Source organism: Accipiter gentilis, chromosome 9 (genome assembly GCF_929443795.1).
Source record: "Accipiter gentilis chromosome 9, bAccGen1.1, whole genome shotgun sequence".
Lineage (NCBI taxonomy): Eukaryota > Metazoa > Chordata > Aves > Accipitriformes > Accipitridae > Astur > Astur gentilis.
In genome coordinates this window covers 22810410-22830898 of record NC_064888.1, presented here as the reverse complement: position 1 = coordinate 22830898, position 20489 = coordinate 22810410, and the positions used below count along the sequence as shown (strand labels likewise).

Genomic DNA, 20489 nt, shown 5'->3' with positions numbered 1-20489 from the left:
CGCGCCGGCCTCGCGCTCGCGCCCGCGCCCAGTCTCCTCCGCGCGCGCGCGCGCGCGCGGTGGCGCCGCTGCGCCCCCTTGCCGCCCTGCCCGTAGGCGCGTGGGGCGGGGTCGGACCGGGCTGGGCCGGGCGGCGGGTCACGTGAGGGCGCTCAGCTGACTGCCGGGCGGCGCGGCGGATGGCGCCGGCGGGCGCGGGGGGAGCGGCGCGGCCTGCGGTCACGGTGAGCGCCGGGGCGGGCGCGCCCGGGCCGGGTACGGCTGCGGCACAGGCACCGGCTTCTCGGCTCACTGTCCTTCTCCCGCAGATGAATGGGGCCCCGCGGGACGCGGCGGAGCCGGCGCCGGTGTGGGAGCGGCCCTGGTCGCTGGAGGAGATCCGAAAGGGCAGCCAGAGCTGGTCCTTGGCCTCGGACGCCGGGGTGAGCGGTGCGGCCGGGCCTGGGCGCGGGGCTGAGCCTGGAACCGGAGGGGTGCACGGGCCGCGGCCTGCCCCGGGGCCTGGGAGGTGTCGGTCGGGGCGGTGCTGCCGCCCGCTGGCCCGAGCAGCGGCCGGGGGTCGGCCTGCCCGCCCGCCTGCCTCGGGAAGGCCGCTCTGGTGGCGGCCCCCGGGGGGCAGCCCCGGTCAGGGTCCGGCGGTCGGCGGGCTCTCCCGTTGCTTCAACCCTCCGGTCCGGGTGAGAACATCAGCATGAGGAGTTGGCCCGAAAGGAAATGCAGAATGAAGCAGGGTGAGACGTGGTCCTGCGTGTACGTGGGGGTGCTCTAGTCTAGACTCTGTTTAATTCGATGCTCACTTGAAGTGTGTGATCAACTCTGCCTGTGTCACAAACGGTGCCAAAAGAAAAAGGAGTTGGATGCTGACTGTTGCTTTTCTCTGTTGTAAACAGCTTCTGCATTTTCTACAAGAGTTCTCACAGCAAACCATTTCCAGGACTCATGAAATCAAAAAGCAAGTCGATGGGTTGATTAGTGAAACAAAAGCCACAGACTGTCGCCTTCATAATGTCTTCAATGACTTTCTTATGTTGTCCAATACGCAGTTCATAGAGAACGTGAGTATGTTCTTGTACAGCATCAAGCTTGTACTTCAAAAGTTGGTGTTGTCCCTTGCTGTAGTGTGGAGAAGTGATTTGACTTTTTGGCAAGTCTGATGTTAATTTAGAGGTGAAGTGGCTTTTCATTGCTTTCTATTAAAGGGTGTCACAGTTCCTTCATGAGTGATGCACTAGCCAATATAGGCAGATTTCCTTTTGCCCCTTCTGAGGTACCTTTCTTCTTCCTTCCTTATATGTGACATGGAGATCAGGGTTTTGTTTTTAGGACTATGAATGAGTTGGGATCTCTGGGATGTCTTGGTATATCTTTACAGGTAGTGTGAATGTAGCATTTGTCTGCACTTGGCTGTCTAAATATGAGGAATGTTATATGATGCTGTAAACTTGCCCATTGGTGCTTTTTTATACTAAAAGCAGTTGGTACTAAAGGTGTTGGACTGCAGGCAGTTGTCTGTTGCATTTGGTCATGATGAGTATATTTGTTGGTTAATATTCCCACTTCATGAATATTGCTAGTTTAGAAAGGTAAAAGCTGGACTGGATAGCCTGTTACAACATTGCATCACTAGGAGCATGTGTATAATTACGATGTAGAGCTTTAATAGTCTTTCAGATTTGTGAAGGGTTTTTTAGCACTGTGAGTTTTATTGGCTATTTTGTTTTGGTCAGCATCGTACTCAGGCCACGCATGTCTCATCTGAAGTCATGATGCTATTATTGGAAAGATGCTGGCAGAGGACAAGACGATGAAAATCTGTATTTCTGTTGTGGGTTTTTTTGGTGGTGGTGGTGGTGCTAGTTGTTTGGGGGGTTTTTTCAGAGCTGCAATGTCTTCTCTGGCATACCTTTGCTGTTCAGCATAATGGTTCTGTTGAGAACAGTTTATACCAAACGTCTTAAATCCTGGGTGCTTGAAGCTGTTTGTTCCCATAAGTGCACAGAAATAGGTCCTCATTTCTAGTTCTCAGTGTCGTTAATGTGAGAGATCTGTCTGTTCCTAGGGGATAATTGCACCTGTGTTTGAGAGATTTGGATTTAGGTTTTCAGGTTCAAGGGAGACTTTTTTTTTCCCCTGTGTCTCCTTATAGCTGATCCTACAAAATAGTGCTAAAAGAGCTGGATGGGAGGGATCATCAGAACAAACTGAAAGCTGAGGGAGGATGTGAACCTTCTCTGTAAGTACAGGAGAAGGGTAAACACTAAGGAAGGAAAGCTACTAAATGACAGAAAACAAAAGGAAAATAGACAGCCCATAAGTAAACTTAGATTTGACTTTGAAGGTTTCTAGAATAGCTTTATGTTAGGGGGGTTAAAACAGTGCTTTTCTTAACATATTCAAGTCAATCTGTGAACAGGGTTAAATGGCCAACTTGTCTTCTACTACTGCAGTGACCTTTGCAGTCTTGAATTAGGTCAGTTGGGTTGGGAGGCTGCCTGATGGTAACCTCAGGGTGATGACTCCAGTGCATGAAGGAGGCTATGAAGATGCTTGGCATCATCCATGGCTTCTTTTTTTAAATGAGTAATGAATTAATGTGTAATTAATTACACATTAACGGTGTATTTTATTTTGGTGGTGGTGCCTGTGGTTTAGCCCCTGCAGCAGTATGTTGTTCTTACTTGAATTAATTTTGCTTGACTTTTTAGAGGGTGTATGATGAAGAAGTGGAAGAGCCTATTCCCAAAGCTGACGCCGGAGACAAAACAGAGCAGGTAGTTAACTTAAGCTGCCTTGAGTGTTGGCAGTATGTTTGCAGCATTTGTCTACCTTCTCATTTTCAAACTTACTTTGTGGACATTTACAGCTTACAAACCAAACTGTTTCCTTTCTCCTTGAAGTCTCTCTCTTGGACAGTGTGTGTCGTTCAAACATAAAGTTGACAGTAACATTGGAGGCTACTACAGTGTATGATAATCTGTTAGGGCCTTCCCAAGCTCAATGCTGTGTCCAGTAGACAAGGCTTATGTGTTTATTTTCAAATGGCTATGCATGTTTTTTCAGCAAGCTAACTGAAGCCTCTGGATTCAGAGGTAGTGAATTGGGGAAGCAGAATCTGACTGCAGTTCCTAGGGATAAAAAACTCAGAGAGCTTTTTATGTATCTTACAGTCTAGATGTATGATACCATAAATATTCCCTTAATGGGCTGGGAGCTAGTGTGGATGTTTAGAACACCTCTCTTTCTGGGAGTGGTAAAGGTGAATTAAATCAAGCAAAAAAAAGTTCTGAAGGTCTTTCTCTTACATATAATGAAAAAGCTTTGATTGTACTAATTTGAAGTTAAAATTTTGCATCCATGTTGCAGTGAGATTGGGTCTTGAGTAAAATGCAATGAGAATGTGTTGTTCCTGTTACTAAAGGAAAAGACACGGGAACAGAAAGAAGCTGATCTGATCCCCAAAATCCAAGCAGCAGTGAATTATGGGTTGCAAGTTCTGGACAGTGCGTTTGAACAGCTAGACATCAAAGCAGGCAACTCTGACTCAGAAGAGGAAGAAAGTAACGAAAGGGTGGAACTGATACTTGAGCCAAAGGTACAGAGACTTGTTCTTGCTGGGAGCATGGGTTTGTGTTTCGCTTTGTTGAACTTGCTCTTTGTTTCTGTCAGCAGTGTCACTGCATTGCTATAAAATTGATATTCGTTACCTAAAAAGAGCATCTGATGACTATATCTGAAGGAGAAGTGCTCCTTGCTGAGCTATTCTTTGTGTAGCCTGCTTGTCTTGCAATTGGGTTAGCCTTAAGGTATGGCACCCTAAAGGGAGTTAGTTTAACGGCAGTGAACTTGGAAAGGGAAGCCTCAATTCTGGGTGGAGTGGGACCTTTAAATTTCATGCTTTTTAGGTACAAACCGTCTCTTAAGAGGTGGTTTTTAGTCTCCCAGTAATTAAGAACCCTAGGTGCAGGATTTGGGATAAAACTGATGCCTGCAAGTCTTTGCAAGGATATTCTTCTGTTAGATGACACCTAGAAAACAAGTTGGGACCACACAAATGAAAGTAGCCCCCTTCTTTGACTGTGTCAAAAAGGACTAAACGTCAGCTGGCCCACCCAGTTGCATGCTGACTTGAAGCATGTGTCTGGTGGGACTCACTTTAAACAAGCTTGTATCTTCCATGAGTTAAAACAAGGGGCTAAGACTTCTGTCTTCATCAGCAATGTAAAGCTATTCCTAGACATCAGAAAGACCTGATGTTGTCTTTTTCCAGGATCTCTATATTGACAGGCCTTTACCTTACTTGATTGGCTCTCAGCAGTTTATGGAACAAGATGATGTTGGCCTTGGAGATATCTCTAGTGAAGGTATGTGCTGGCATGATCTTCTATTCCTATGTGAGTAATTAGTTCCTAATCTAAGATTTTGGTCTGTTTTAACTCACAGCTTGGGTTATGCTGCGTAGTGTTCCTGCATGTTTAGATGCACACTGTAATTAGCTGAGATAAAAACAAAGCGCATCATGCTGTAACAACTACTTTTCTGGTATGCAAAGCAGTAAATTCTCAGTAACTTGTCCTGGTTTTGCTGGGATGGAGTTAATTTTCTTCATAGCTGGTATAGTGTTATGTTTTGGATTTAGTATGAGAAGAATGTTGATAACACACTGATGTTTTCAGTTGTTGCTAAGTAGTGTTTATACTAAGTCAAGGATTTTTCAGTTTCTCGTGCCCAGCCAGCAAGAAGGCTGGAGGGGCACAAGAAGTTGGGAGGGGACACAGCCAGGGCACCTGACCCAAATTGCCCAAAGGGATATTTCATACCGTATATATAAACTGGGGGGAGTTGGCTGGGGGTGGGCGGATGACTGCTCAGGAGCTAACTGGGCATCAGTCCGAGTGGTGAGCAGTTGTATTGTGCATTACTTGTTTTGTATTTTCTAATTCTTTTATTATTATTATTATTGTCATTTTTTATTATTGTTATCATTATTATTTTCTTCCTTTCTATTCTATTAAACTGTCTTTATCTCAACCCAAGAGTTTTACTTTTTTTTTTCCTGATTCTCTCCCCCATCCCACTGGGTGGGGGGGAAGTGAGTGAGCAGCTGCATGGTGCCAGTTGCTGGCTGGATTTAAACCATGACACCTGTGCTCTGTGTATTAGAAATGCAAAGTTCTATAATTTTAGCAGCCTTCAAAGCTCTTCCAAACCACTCTCTTTTCCACCTGATTTTTAGTTCTCATCACAAAGCCTTTAAAGTTGCTGTTGATATGTCTAGTGACCACATTGCTCTGTGTACAGATGTCATGTCTGATCTTAAATTTTCTGTTTTCATTTAAAATAGAAGGATCAGTAGATAGCGATCGTGGAAGTGTAATTGACAGTGAAGAGAAGGATGAAGAGGTAAGTGACAGAGCACCAGCTACTTTGGGCATTCATGAGTCCTTGGTGTGTGTGTGAGGCCATTAGCTACCACCTCTCTTTTTTCATGTGGGGTCTCAAGATAATATTGCACAATGTCTGTTCCTTATGTCAGTTATGGTTAATGTGCTTTTCATTATTATTTTTATGCAGTAGTTTCCTCTGCAGCTTTTCAGAGGAGCAATGAAGTGGTATTCGCTCTAACTGCTATTATAGTAGAATACTTCAAACTGAAGTGTTTTATTCCAGTCTAATTTCACTTTGTGAAGCAAATTGGATTCTTATCAAGAATTACATTTATGGAGAACAAATCTGTTGTAAATTACAGTTACAAGGAATGGGATGGAGACTAACAGGAGCAAGTTTAAAGGTTAAGTAGGTGTCAGTAATGTGCCTTCAGGCTTTGCGTCATAAATCTGCTGCATTGGGCTATCAATTTCTGGTATGTTTTGCCTGCCTTGGCTGGGATGTCTCTGCTTTGTAACTGTGCTATGGAAGCACTCCCTTTTTCCTGAGGAGTTTGATTTTGGTGTTTTTGCTCAATTAAAGTTAAATCCCTTTTGAATTACTCAAATGCAATGTCAGATGGAGCTTGCTGTCTTTGCTAAATTAATGACTTCCTAGTGAGCTCCATTCATAAAGATGGTCAGCGGTGGGGAAAAAATTCCTTGGTCAGGTCATGGTGAGATCATCTGAATCTCCAAACCTAAGCAAGTCCAGAGTTTCTGGGCCCTCTCCCTTAACACTGGACAAAGTAATACTTGTCTTTGGGTCTCTTGTGTTCCAGGAATCAGATGATGAATTTGGAAACCCTAGTGAAGATGACCAAAAGACGGTACGGTTATATACCCTGGTACATACCTGAAAGACTTTCCACTTGTGACACAGTGAGGTTGCAAGAAAGAGGAGATAAGAGCTCCACACAATTAACTGTTAAAAACTCTGATTAAGCCTGATTTGTATAACTTTGTATGGGAAGGTTGTCCTGGCCAGATGGTACTGTGTTGTGAAATTGAACCTGGCTTGGGCTTAAAGACATGCTTGCAAGCCATCATTAGATGCAAAGTGTATGTGGGATGGCATTGCCTGATATGTGTTTTCCTCAGGAATTACTTTGGAGCCATGAGAGTTCAAAGAATCTACCCCAGGAAAACTGGACTTCTGTGGGATTATTGGGTCTATAAATAAAATTCTAAACTTGCTGTGCAGGAAGTAAGAAACAGTGCAGTTTGGGTATGACATGAAATCAAAGATGTGAACAGTATTAAATGTTTGAAAAGTATGTCCATTTGGATAGTGAATCAAAAGGGAAAATAAATTTTTAGATTGAAAAATTCAAGCCTGACTTTAGTTGTTTGCAGTAGGTGGTAGTAGGAGAAGGCATCTTACCCATGTTTAGATGTGCCACTGCAAAAGACTTATGTGAGGATCCTCGATCTGGAATGATGTAGTACCAAAAGAACAATGTTTCAAAAAGCAATCCTTTTTTAATCTATCTATTAATAAAACAATGTTACAAAAGCACTCAGATATTACATTAAGCTGTATTGACCTTTATGGGGTAACTTTGTATGCGTGATATATTTTAAGATGAGCAAGAATCTTTGGGTTGTTTGTGATTTATTTCACTTCTGGGCCCCTGTCCATGCTGGCCCCCAGCTCACAATTCACTTAATCTTTTTCATCCTCTTTTTCTTACTGACATGACTGAAGCCAAGATATAGGCATGTATTGTCTGTCATTCTGCTATCCACCTTATGAATAGCTCAAGACGATATAATTTTTTACTAGCTGATCACAATGTTCCTGACTTAAAGCTAAATACTGGGTCATTAGTGGAGAGGAGTTTGTAAACTAAGGGAAGCAGCACAGCCAAAGCAGTTCAGTCTTGTGTACAGTAGCGCTATGCTCCTTGTGAGCAGAGCCTTAGTGTCCTCAGTTGCATCTCTGGTCCAGAAATGTTTGGTGACGCAGCACAGGGGATGTACTAGAGAACGCAGCAACTTTTATGGAGCTAGAGGCACTCCTTCCTTACCTCTTAAAAGCTGTGAAGTACCCCAAACTGGCTGAATGTTTCCCTCTTTCAGTAAGTTTGCTTTGAATATTTAATCTAAGCAGATGTAGTTTTGTGCTTGTTTTGTATGCCAACTTCAGGGGAACACAACAGGCTATTATGTTTTTTTTAGAGGACAGCACAGATGAGTGATGAAGATGATTTCGATGGCTGTGACCTCTTTGACTCTGAAAAAGAGGAAGACGAAGATGGAGACTTAGATGAAAGCACAAGGCCTGTAAGTAATCGTTGCCTTCCTGGAGGGAGAGATTTGACTTCCCTCATGAAAAATCTGTCCTTAGAGGGATTATAATGGTAGCCCTCAGTTACCTGGGATGGGATCCTGTGGAGATGGCCTGTAAAAATTGTGAATGGTCTTTCAACATGGTTGTTCAGGCTTTAGCCCTTTAAACTAGGGAACTCCTGCACCCTAAGCTGGCATCAAAGCTGTCTTTAAAGTTTATTAAGAAATCCCTTGTTGCATTTGTGTGTGGTAAATGCTTCATGCTTGTCATGCTCTCAAAATGAAGTGACATTAAAAATTATGTGATCATAAGGGACTAGAAATAGCTTTTTTTTTCTCTTGATGCACGCATAATCCCTTAATTGCTTTCTTCATAGAAAGCTGTATTGCCTCTTCTGAGGACTTCAATCAAAGTCTAGACAGGATATTGCACAAGTGAGGCTATTGAATACAGTATTTATAATTGCAATTGCATCAAATTGGTAATATAAGGAATAGGCTGTTATTTGTCCGTACTCCTTAGAAAAAGAAGAGGCCAACATCATTTGCAGATGAGCTGGCAGCCCGAATCAAAGGAGAAGTACCAGTCAAACAGGATGAAGAGCGTTCATGTAAGTTAACTCTTTAGTTTTGATAACTGCTTGTGAGATAGCGGGGGACTTGTGAGAGAGTTGGACAGGAGATTCTGTATAACAGTATGTGAAGTTACACTGATCTGTTATATGAATACGTATTAGGTGAAAGCCCAACAAGAGTAATTGGACACTATCTTGTGTTCTGAAAAACTTTTTGGCCATAACTTACAGGATAGAATTGGAATTCACTGAGTGTTATAGTGGAAAGCACATTGCTTTCAGCTGAGACAGGTCACTCCCCAAGCACACATGTTATTGGAAAAGTTTTTTCTCCAATCTGATTCTCCCTCTGCATGCAAAACTGCCTGCTTGACCACATGTACTTCCTCCTGTTTCAGGTAAGTATGTGGAAACCACTGGTCACTGTAGTCTTTCCATGAGCCCTACGGTGGAAAACCCCTCAAGCAGTAGATCGGTGCTTTCATGTGGTGTGCATTGTTTGTTTTTTCCTCTTTGTGGCTTAAATATACTGAGTTTTGAGGAACTTTTCCTTGCTACTGTTTCCAGTGATATTTTAGACTAAATACTGCATTTACTTTTGTGTCCCTTTCAAAGGGAGAGACCTCGGTCAAGTAGTCATTCTTGCAGCAAAGCAGGAGTTGAAAATAGGTGATTGAAACTGGGTTGGCAACTGCTTGTGAGCCTGCTTTTGACTGATAATTTTGAAAGCATGAACAGGCAAGAACAGTGTGTGTATGTGTTCTTGCATGGTTCAAACAATCAAGCTAGGTCTGTGGATACCAGTATAAAACCTACCAGCTTACCTTGTTCAGTTACTGGAAAATCTTCCATTCATTGAAATAACCTTGTGATTGTAGGGCCAGAGGAAATAAAACTATGGCTTTGCTTTTGGTAGCTGAATCAAGCTACCATGGTCTGAAGCCATTTGAGATGCTCAAAGGTTTTGCATGCTCTGTGTGGGATCTGTACCATCTGGAATGCTGTGTTGCTCTCTGGCATCTCAGGTGACATTAGTCTGTGTTTGGGCAACTGTGTTGAACCCACAGTGCCGGACGGAATGATGCTACTACAATTTTAAGTGTTAATTTTAGAACCTGTACTTCGTAGAGTTACTTCAGTGTGCTGATTCACGTGAAAACATATAGGTCAGCTTGGTTAGATTATTTTTTAGGTTCTTTTTACCATAGCTTGATCACAGCCTACAAGTAAAGGTGGACTTTTATTTTTGCCTTGAAATTTTTTTCTTAAAGCCCTGTCATCGGAGACCAAACCAAGGAAAACCCTGAAAGAGAAGAAGGAAGTTAGAGTTCCATCGGACGGTAGGGTATCCTCCTCTCTTGTTTTTGAATTGTGGGTTTTTGAATTGAATTGAAGACACTGCTTAAGAAATTGTGGCATCTACTCTAGAAACTGGGTAGGATATCAGTGAGCATCTTTCGACATGCATGTGTAAACAAATCTAGGTTGTGATTGTGCATGTAAAACAAGGCTAGAAACAGGCTTAGTGAGAGTTCCTCCTTCAGCGTGGTCCTGTGGAGCAACCACGTACAACCCAATCTGTCTACAGCAGGTTCTCAGTTTGTGTCACATTTATAAGAGAGAGGGGATGGGATCCAACTAGCTTTTATTTTGGTTGTCTCTTTAATTCTCTTTCCTGAAACTTGGTTGGTCCCACTACAGCTCTTGGCTGTTGTGCTTTCTAGATGAAGATGATGACATCTTCAAGCCTCCTAAGCTGACTGATGAAGACTTCACACCATTTGGTTCTAGGGGTGGCCTCTTCAGTGGTGGAACAGGTCTCTTTGATGATGAAGAGGTGAGAATGAGAGGATAGAAATTGAGTGTGTGCCCCCTTTTAAAAACAACAAAATGTGCCTCACAAATTCCCACCTCTGGAGGGCAGGGAGGGGAAACAGCATATTGTTGCTTGGTAATATTCAAGTGTAGTGTGACAGTATAGCTTTCCAGTGGAGAAACAGAACTACACAAGTGAAGTGCTTATGTTCCCCTTGGCACAAAGTCCTCTCTTGAGCAGTGGTGCTGATGAGAGATGCAAGTGTGGTTCTAGCATTACATTAGACTGGTTCTAATTCCAGTAGAGCTTACTCAGTACCTCACTTTTATCTATGAAGGTAAACCAAATGTTATACAGTTTGTTTATTATAAAATAGCAGATTTCCATTAAAATGCCTGTGAGATTACTGAGTTTTGTCATTCTCTCTTTCTCCCTGGGTGTGGGAGAAGTTAAAGAGGAAAGGGAACATGATGCCCTTCCCACTTTATCTTTCACTTACCATGTCTGGACAGTGATGCTGTTAAAAGTTCCCTATTGCAATTATGCTGTGTTCTTTCTTCTAGTTATTGTACAATTCCTGGGTTACCTGCATTGGCAAGAAAAGTTCACCTTAAGCTTACTCTTCTGCTATGTATCTAGAGTTAACTCGATGAAGGAATGGCACAAATTGCATTTCTGACCTTATTTTAGCATTGTTTGTGCATGTGAAAGGGGGTAGAAACTCAATGTCAGGGATACTTGAGAATCTGATAGTACAGCTGTGTAAATTATTGCCTCTGATTTTATCATGCAGCTGATATTGGTAATAGTCAAGGTTAGTCCAGAATAGTAGCCAAACTGTTGCCTTTATGGGATGTTGTGTTCCTCGTTGCAACTAGAACAAAAGTCAGGTGTTCCTTGGAGCTGAGGAGGCTATTAGACTGAAATTTGGAAGGAGGCCACATGTACAGCTGACCTCAAGCTTATTGTGCCAGAATATAGCGAACAAGCACCAAACAGGAGAATTGTGTGAAGGGAAGAGGATAGTTCTATGCAATGCTTTCCACTCAAATACAGCCTTTATTGAAAAAATATGAATGTGCTTTCTTTTTGAGTGGCAGCCAACAGCTTTAAAAAAAAATAAAAAAAATAATCCACTAGTGCAAGCCAGCTTTGTGTCAGTGCAAATTCAGGTGAAGCTATCATTAGAACCTCTTGGTTGCTTATTGTCAGGACTACTTTCCTCATCCTGTACACACAGGACAGCCAAGCATGTGATTGTTGCCTGCCTGCATACGCTTGTTCTTGGTTTTCTGTTACCTGAAAGTTAATCATCCAGGAAAGGTAACTTACTGTCTTTTACCTTATGCAGTGGAGGAGGCTTTGCTGTACCAGAAGGCAGCCACAGTGGATCAACAGGCAAATAGTAACTGATAAATGTGCAATTAATCACTGACATCCCTGGCACAGCCCTGTGCTCCCCTATCTTAAGTATTGCTGCCTTCTTTCCACAAAGCTTTATACAAAGACCATGCATTTTGAGTCTCCAGTTAGGCAACCTCTAATACCCAACTTCCCATAAGAGAAAGGCTTTCAAGAAGTTAAGTGGTCAGTGCTCATAAGATCTGGAGGTTTCCTGGAAATCTGGACTTTTGTGGGAGTGCCCTGCGATGCTTTTGAGCTATAATGTCGATCTCTGCACTATACAGGTGTCTTAATGTCCCCTTAGCAACAACAATATAAATCATTCATCTTAATCATGTGAAGTTCAGCAGTATTTTTATGCTTGTCCCGACCTGAATTCTTCCTTCAAACCTTACTGTATAAGCTTCAATAGGAAAGTTTAGAAGGGTGTAATCAGGACCTAAACAGCTGTAGATTAATTAGTGTAAGCCCTTGAAGATGTGCAAATAGAAGGTCATTCCTTCTCTGCAATAAACAGACTGATGATCAGTGTAAATTAAATTTTAGAAGACAAAGCTATTCTTCTGAATGTATGCACTCAAGTTAATGATTGAGTACCTAGGTTTAAATCTATATGAGCAGACACCTTTTGGGCTTAGAAGTAGATATTCAATGTGGGGAAATCAGCAGCTGTCTTTTCCTGCAAAAACCAAATGCACCACTTCCACCCCTTTGCATTTTCTTCTACAATCAGAGTGATCTTTTTGCTGAAGCACCAAAAGAAGAATCAAAAGAGAGGGAGGAGCGAGTCCCAATAAGTGAAGGTAAGAACCAATTATTGCCTCCTGTAGTCCTGTCTATGCTGTGATTTATCACCACTAGCAGCTAGACTGTTTTGTTTCCAAACTACAAAGTCTGAAGTAGCAATTGTTGGCAAGTCTCTTCTCCTTCCCAGTCTTAATAGAGAACAGCTGTGTTTTCCTTGAATTTTAAATGTTTGTTCCCTATAATCTCTTGCACACACCTACTTTCCTGGAGCTAAAAGGATGTCCTTATTGATGTTGACAGAGCTTTCTGCACGCACTGGGATCCTGCTGCTGAAGAGTACTTTGCAGGATCCAGTTGTGGGTTCGAGTGGAGTAAAGATTTCTTATTGCAGATTAATGCACATCTGAGTTTCCCATTAGCTGCATATCTAGACCCTTAAGGAGTCTGAGCACACATTCTGTACTGCCGCAGCCTTTACTGAAGCATTGTATTTGATGAATTTTCAGATATGGGTTGGGAGACTAAGCCATTTTGTTTTGAGGGTATTGTATTGAAGTGAGTTTGAGTGTGTGAATGTGAACTCTTGTAAATAATGCTATGTGTAAATTTATATCATGTTTATAAGCTTCAGTTTAGTAGAGCTGTTTTGTGGAGTTTTAATGGAGGAAGAATAGCTGGACTGTTATATATATCTGCAAAACCCCAGAAGTTCAAGGAGAATGTCTAAAGGGTTCTGAGCTGTTGAGAAAAAAAAAAATGGAGCTTAGAAGACTTCTCAGATCCCTATTTCTATGGTAGAGTTCTGAAGGCTTTGACAGCATAAAGCAAGTGCATCCATTTGTATTGTACTTCCTATGATTTCAGCGTCCTCTACAAAGTCATTAAAGAAAGTTCCTGCAGGTGCAGTATCTCTCTTCCCAGGTATGATTCATTCAATAGCAAATTGCTTCATGCACAAAATGTTCTTTTCTTTAAAACCTGCTGGGGAGGTTTTAAAGAATAAAACTATCCAAATACAGCAGCACTGCATTGCTTGATCATATGCTTAATGACAAATACAGGTGCTTCTACCATGCTATGCCTAAACTGCAGCATGCTTTATGGATAATCAAGATTCTGTTGGAGCTCTGAAGGTAGATGTCATTGATGGCAGATGTTAGCAGCTGCCAGCTTCCAGTGTTATGGTATGAACTTTTAAGGATGTGTGTTACTTTAATATTATACAGCTTATGTCTGCAGTGCATGCAGTCACACCTTCCCTCTATACTCTGAGAAGGAAGTGCATTTTGATCTTTCAGATTTGATCATATTCCCCTGGGTTAACAGAAGAACAGTTTAAACATCAAGTTGCTCTATTTTTGTGATACAGGTAAATAAGACCAATCTTGTTTCTCTGGTTTTGGTTAGGAGGATCTCCATACATGCGGAAGGGTCAGATCTATAACTCAGAGCTAAAAAAAAAAAAGTATTGTACCAAGATCCCTGTTCCATATCAGACTTAATGCTGAGCAATGAAAAGAAATGTTTCACCAGTCTCTTTGAATCAACTGACTTTGATTTCTGTCTCTGTGTAGGGTCATCACCTAATTGAGTTACCTTACTTTTAACTCTTGCCCTTTATTAAGAAAGGCCTATTTTAAGACTATGGCTTCAGTTAACTGAGTCCTCAGTCAGGATAATTTTTAGAGTAGGATGTATACAAATATAGCCTTTTTACTCCAGGATCAAAGATATGTATTAGCAATGGTCATTCGACATAATTATAAGTTGTGGTAGCAAATTTTAAGACAGCAGATTGAGGTTTTCTGTATCCTTTGCTCTTTCTTGGAGGTACTGTTGCATAAGCAGTGCATTTCCCATTGTTCTAAGTGTCCTGTTCTAGTTCATCAGGAATTAAGTTATATGTAGCATTTATTCAAAGTCTTCAGTTCCTCCCTCTCAGTAACTTGTAGACAGGCTAAAGTCACCAGAGAAAAAACAAGACTGAGGCTCCTTTGCTATTCAAAGTCGCTTGATGAACACGCTCCCAGTGAACAGTGTGTTTAGGAACTTGAGAATGTTTAATAATTAACCAAACTTTGTTGCTGTATTCCTCTCAGTTCTGTGGCACTTTCTAATTGCGTGATATACTTTCTTATAATAAACTGCTGCTGTGCTGGTCAAAATTCATGCAGTCTGCTGACTTTTAACCAAATAGCAGTTGTTCTACTTTCTGTCAAACTTTCAATTAAAGTCTCCCTCTTTCCTCTCCACCCTTCCCCCCACCCCAGCCCTGTTTTCAAGCATCTGTACATAAGTAGCAAAAAGACAAGCATAGAGCCAGGCTGCCAATTTTTACCGAAAATGCTAAAAGTGTTTGCAGACAATCAACATGCACATATCACTGAAGCAGGATTTTTCCACACCAGATGTAGAAGAAACAGTTGCTACCAGATTACTCTAGTTGATCCCTGCCATATCTGAAGTACACAGGAATCTCGGGACCAAACTCAGCCTCATCCTGCAGTACTGCTTGAGGTCTTGCATGACAAGTGCAGCTCCTTGGGAGAACTGTCTCCTGTCCTTCCCTTTCCTCAAGCATCTTACCACTTTTATTTGTCCACAATGGTGTGGCTTACTGATTAGTGAAGTAGGACTCTGGTTTGGGAAGTCCATAGGGGCAACAGTGTGGGACTGCTGGGTCTGTTCCTAGAGGAGATGAGCAGGTTTGAGGAAGAAGTGGTTGAAGTGAGAGTGAGGGGCCATCTGTCTGTGACTTGGCTTTATCAGGAAGTTTCTAGCTAATGCTTTTGATGTGGCATTGTTGCAGGAGTGCATTAAACATTGCTGTGATGGAAGCTGCCTGGCTTCACTTACTGTAGCACAAGTTCAGCTTTTTGGAAACTCTGGCAATGATCTCTGTGTGGCTTTGGATTTTTTTTGTTGTTGGTTTGTTTTTTTTTTCCCCATCTGACCTGCAGGAGGAAGTGATGTATTTAGTTCCACTGTAATTGTGGAAAAAGACAAGAAATCTGCAGCACAGAGCATAGAGAAAACTACTAAACAGCCTGGGAAAGTTGTTCTGTTTGATGATGATGATGACTTCTTTGTGGGAGCAACCAAAAAGCCTCCAGATTCAGGTACTTCTATACATGCACAGTGGAAGATTAAACGTTAAAGGTCATCAAAATTCAAACTGATGAGAACCAATGAGTTACAAAATTCAAACTTGCATCATTGCTACTTCTGCTTGGGTTTTTTTGATTTGGTTTTTTTTTTTTTTGTGGTGGGGAGGGTCTGTTATTGGCATTTCTTTTCCTGAGAGTGGTGTGGGACTGGTTTATTCGTACATGCTCTCCACTGACTTTCCTCTCTTAGGATGCTCCTACAGCTAGGGCAGTATCTAGACTTGAATCGGGGAAATGGTACAGACTTTATTCACACAGCTCTGAGTCCCTGTGCCCAACATGCCATATTGGCAGGGTCTAGGCTTTTAGAGATGCCAAGCCAATACAAAACACTGCCTTTAGAGGTGCCAACTGACTCTACCCCAATGCTTGTTCACTGCGCTCTCTGTCACCAGTGCTCTGAGGTAAGTGGAGTGGTGCTTCACTTTGAGAGCTTGTCTAGCTTTTTCTCTTAAAGACTCATGATGTTTGTAATCTTTAAAAAGGGAGCATGGTATCTTTTGAGACTCTGGTATCTTACCTTGTTCATTAGTGGCTGTTCTGTTCTCGTCATTTCCTGTTTGTTTTGTCTCTTAACACAGTCAAGTCCACAGCTGACTTATTTGATGATGATGAAGAAGAAGGTGACTTATTCAAGGAAAAACCTGCCATTCCTGCTGTGGTTGCTAGCACAGCTAAAGAAACAGAAAGTCATAGGGAGGCAGTCATGGAAAAAAAGGTAATGGCATACAAATGGATCATATGGCTAAGGTTTTAGGAAGAAGTTACTACTGCAGCTGAAGTAGTCTTTCCATGTACAACACTATGGAAGTGCTATATTTGTGAAACAGCACTAGGTTCATGGGGTCTTCTATGACCTGAGTGCTTCAGGGGTCCTTAAATGCCTTTTGCCTCTCAAACTTCGGGTGTATTTGAGGTTTTTCTTTTGTGGGCAGTGATAGGAAGAATCTTATTAAGGCAGGATTGAAATAAGAGCAAAATGAGAAGCCTCTAATAATAAAAAATTATTATGAAGTTCATGCCTGAAATGAAACCAGCCTGACTTAAGAACCTTTGGTGTCACAGTTCTGCATTGCAGAGACTGTGTCTGCGCTTATACCAACCACTGATAACAACTTAACTGGTAACTGCTTGTATGTATTGTCGCAATGGAAGGGGGCTGTCAGAGTTCTACCTGAGCATATACAATACTTAGAGTGTTTAAAAAGCTGTTTTTCAGCTGAAAACTCTTAAGGTGTAGAAAGCACTAAATGCTGTCCTGAGGACACGTGTACAGAGTTAGGGGAGCCTCCTAATGCCCAGTCCACTTTCATTTTCAGAGCAGCATTTTGAGGAAAGTAGTAATGCTCTTTGTTCTATGGCAGAGGTTGTGTATACTCATTTCATACATATTTGGTGTCCAAGGAGTATTTGAACAACATAATGACCAACGATGACTCTTTTCCCCTCTGGACTGAGAAGCAATACAGCGCTGGGGATGTCTAATGCAAATTGCTGTAGGATTTTCTCCGTGTTGCCTTTTGAGAAGCACCTGAGCACAAGAGCCAAAACCAGCTTCTATTTCTGGTGCAGTGCAAGAGTATCCATGGTCAATGGAGCTGGACTGGTGGTGGGAGGTCATCCAGTGCCATTGCTCTGATCTCACAGCACTTGACATTCCTGGAGGAAAGGATGAGAACTGCTTCAGTAGCACCACTCCTGCTGTCAGGAAGTGAGGGCTGGTTTATACTCCAAGCTTGCTGACAGTTGTACTTGGGTCTGGAATCATTCTGAGTTTAATGGCAATATAGCTGGTGGCAGGCTGGGGCTGTGCTGTGCTAATGCAGGAAATGATGGCTGGCACAATCTGCCCTCTTCCTTTACAAAACACAGCTTGTTAAAAGGAACATTTTTGTTTGACTCACAAGGTGGGGCTGTGTGAGTTGATGTATACATTTTTCTGCTAAGAAGGATGGTGGTGGGAGGAGAGGCATATGGTAAGACCTGCAAATCACTCATGCATAGCTCTGGCTGCATGTGAGGAACTCGCTCAGCACATGAGTTTTGGACTTCAGCCCATGGGTGACAAGCTTGTGTTCTGTCCTTTCAACTGATGGGATGCTGGAGGAGCATGCCTCTTAGAAAGGGTCATACGTTGTGCCTGCCCTTACTGAATCTAAATGGGTGCTGATGTAGTGTCTTTATTTGTCCTAAAGAGTCAACCATCTTCAGGTGAGGACTTCAAACCTTTACCTGAAATGCCTCCAAGAAAACAGAGGGGCCTCTTCTCTGATGAGGAGGATTCTGAAGTGAGTATCTCTTTAATAAATCCCTACAGAAATCTGAGTAATTCTGACTTCAGTCCACTCATATCTGGGGACTCCTTATTTATCTGTAGAATTGGGAACTCAGACATCCATGCATCTACTACCAGCCATCCTGAAAGTTCCTTCTTGCTCCAAGAGTGAAATCTCTGGGAATGTTTTCCCTCTCTTCAGAGAGTTAAACTTGTGTGGTGTACACAGGCATAAATTGAAAGCCTGAAGAGAAGATCAGGAAATCAAGAGCAAGAATCATGAAAGTCTGCATATATTTAATCTTGTGTCCTCGGCTTCCAGCTAGCAATTAATCTGCAGAACTGAGGGAAATCCCTGTGGTGTTGCAGGTGATTGGTACATCTGAGTAAAACAATCTTTCCCTACTTCACAGGCACACTAAACACTTTTTTTTACAAGTTAAAAAAAAAATTAATGTCCCATTTAGAGTACTTAAACATATAGCATTGCTTTGCAGAGTGACATTTCTTTGTTTTGCACAGGACTTGTTTTCATCAAGTAAAACTGTGAAGTCCAAAGCTACATCTCTCCCCACCAGCAAGTCCATGACAAAAGCTCCGCTGTCTTTGTTTGATGATGATGAAGAGGTAAGTACCACTTCTTCATACTGCCTGTGTATGGGAACCTTCCTGCACAGCCTGTTGCAAATGCAGCAGGAAACATTGAGAAGTTTACAACACGAAGCTTGTAAATGGAACACTAAATTAGAGCACTAAATTGATCTTGTATTGTGTTACTGTTCACATGCTCAGAACTGCTTTATGGAGAATGGTAGCAGGGACTCTTGTGAGTTCTTGGTGTCTTTTTAGTATTTTGCAGTCAGTGTGTATCATCTCTAGACCTAAACATGAAGGGTGTTATCCCTCTGATTGATAGGACTAGAGAACACTGAGTAATAGAACAGATATGAGCTTCAATAAGCTGTTTTATCCTGGCCCATGGTACCTAGCCACATGGATGACTTCTTGCTTCTCTTGTGTCATGGCTGGTGAATTCCTTTTTTCTTGCTTTTCTCTGTGTAAGAATTGTGGCTGCTAGCGTAGAAACTGAGATCAGAGCACAGTTTGTGCAAGAAACTTAACAAAATTGAATTAGTGTGTGCTTTTATCTCTTTTACCCTCTTCTCCCTCCCACACACCCTCCAAAAAGCTTTCAACTCTGGGCCTGCAGCTTTCATGGTGAGTTAACTTACCCCATAGTCTTAACCTGAGGGAAATAGGAGGCCTGCTCAGAGCTGTAAGATAAGGGACTTCTGCAAACTCAAGATAAAGGTTTCCGGTTCAAGAGGGGTCTGCTTCCAGCTCAGCTTTCTGAATAGGGGCTGTTCAGAAGCAACTGTCAGGATAGTGAAACATTTGGTAATGTGGTAAGGTCTCTGGTATCTGCCATGAAGGTTGTGTTACGGAACTGAAGTTCAAGTTGAGTGGAGAAAAGCATAAATAATTGTTAGGTGTTGAAGTCAACATATGCTTTTGTACATTCTGATGCCTGTATAATAATCTGCAAGAGTGTCTTCAGGTGAAAAGTCTTTGATTCTTCCCCAGTGGTAGTGGTTCAGCTTGCCTATTGCCTATTGCCTGTCCTCTCAGAATAGGATTTATTCTCTATTTCATTACGTAGATTAAAAACAGTGCCCCATTGTGTTAGCTGCTGTGTAACAGAATTGCTGTGTGGTGTGCTTTGGCTGGTCAAGCCTTATGGTGGAGAATCTGTGGGCCAAAACCATGCTGCGTGCTTACGAGTTTCTGGTCTATCAGGAACTGTGTGCATAGAATTCCCTGTACCAGAATACCATATCACACTTGAACATGTCTTCAAAAAGGGTTCATAAAACACCATTTCTCTGTCCTACTCATCTAAGAAGTGGATGGCAACAGTGTCTTGCATGCTGATGACTTCTCAGTGAGCTTTTCATTGTGGCTTTGGCTTTTGATTTTTTAAACATACATATTTTTTTTATTTTAAGGATCTCTTTGGTGTGGTACCTGCCAAGAAGCAACAGGAAAACACCCCAGAAGAGAAAGCAAAACAGTCAGAGCCACTCAAGAAAGCCTCCAGCTTATTGTTCAGCAGCGATGAGGAGGTACTGAGGAGTATGATTTGGTTAAAAGGGGTTACTGGGCTTTAGGCTGAGCAAAGCATAATAAAACTGTTGAGACGGGAACCACAGTCAAACTCTGCTATGTCCACATGCCATGCCTACCCCAGTCCTGTAACTTGTTTGCAGGAAGCTGGCTGATTCTTGGCCTAAATTGTCTCAGGATCTAGGTAACAGAAGTCATGTGGAAGAGAAAAATCAGTATTTTCCATGTAATTTATAGAAAGATCCATAGTAAATGGAGGCTGCTGCCAACAAATCTGACTTAAAAATACTGAAAGGGAAAAATAAGTTTTCTCTTACTGCTTTAATTTCTGTAAGGAAAGTTTAGCAGTTCTAGATAGATATGTGGTGCATTTCTCTTTGTTTTGGGGTGGGGTTTTTTGTGTGTGGTGGTGTATGGGGTTTTTTTGTTTGCTTGTTTTTTGGTGGGGTTTTTTTGTTTGTTTTTATTTTTATTTTTTTTAAAATCTAGGGATGGGAAAAATGAAACAAATAACTAGGCTTCCCAGAGAGCAGCCCTCTTCTAGGCATGGATTAGGTGTTGTCCTGCATTTTAAATGAAAGCCAGAGACACTAAGTAAATTAAACTTGTCTGGAAAGTCTCTGAATTAACTCACATGAATAGGATCCAGACTCTTCTTAGCCCTCC

At 42.1% G+C, this 20489-nt stretch overlaps 1 protein-coding gene across 6 annotated transcripts in view; it reads left to right on the top strand.

Moving 5' to 3' along the window:
- The first annotated feature begins 123 nt into the window (after positions 1–123).
- LOC126042444 (WASH complex subunit 2A-like) overlaps positions 124–20489 on the top strand; it is a 40600-nt gene continuing 20234 nt past the window's right edge. For 4 of the 6 annotated variants that reach the window (XR_007507157.1, XM_049809527.1, XM_049809526.1 and 1 more), the window contains exons 1-19: positions 124–224; positions 309–422; positions 891–1055; positions 2706–2771; positions 3419–3592; positions 4268–4361; positions 5342–5400; positions 6206–6253; positions 7605–7709; positions 8239–8326; positions 9562–9630; positions 10015–10127; positions 12244–12313; positions 13122–13178; positions 15218–15376; positions 16006–16142; positions 17620–17712; positions 18222–18326; positions 19706–19822. Coding sequence is in view for 5 of the 6 variants with exons in the window: in XM_049809527.1 (XP_049665484.1) it covers positions 180–224; positions 309–422; positions 891–1055; positions 2706–2771; positions 3419–3592; positions 4268–4361; positions 5342–5400; positions 6206–6253; positions 7605–7709; positions 8239–8326; positions 9562–9630; positions 10015–10127; positions 12244–12313; positions 13122–13178; positions 15218–15376; positions 16006–16142; positions 17620–17712; positions 18222–18326; positions 19706–19822 (1878 nt within the window). In the remaining variant the exon portion in view is untranslated. Of the gene's footprint in view, positions 225–308; positions 423–638; positions 732–890; positions 1056–2705; positions 2772–3418; positions 3593–4267; positions 4362–5341; positions 5401–6205; positions 6254–7604; positions 7710–8238; positions 8327–9561; positions 9631–10014; positions 10128–12243; positions 12314–13121; positions 13179–15217; positions 15377–16005; positions 16143–17619; positions 17713–18221; positions 18327–19705; positions 19823–20489 lie in introns of those variants that run through there. The other 2 variants (XM_049809525.1, XM_049809528.1) reach the window with 2 other exon arrangements.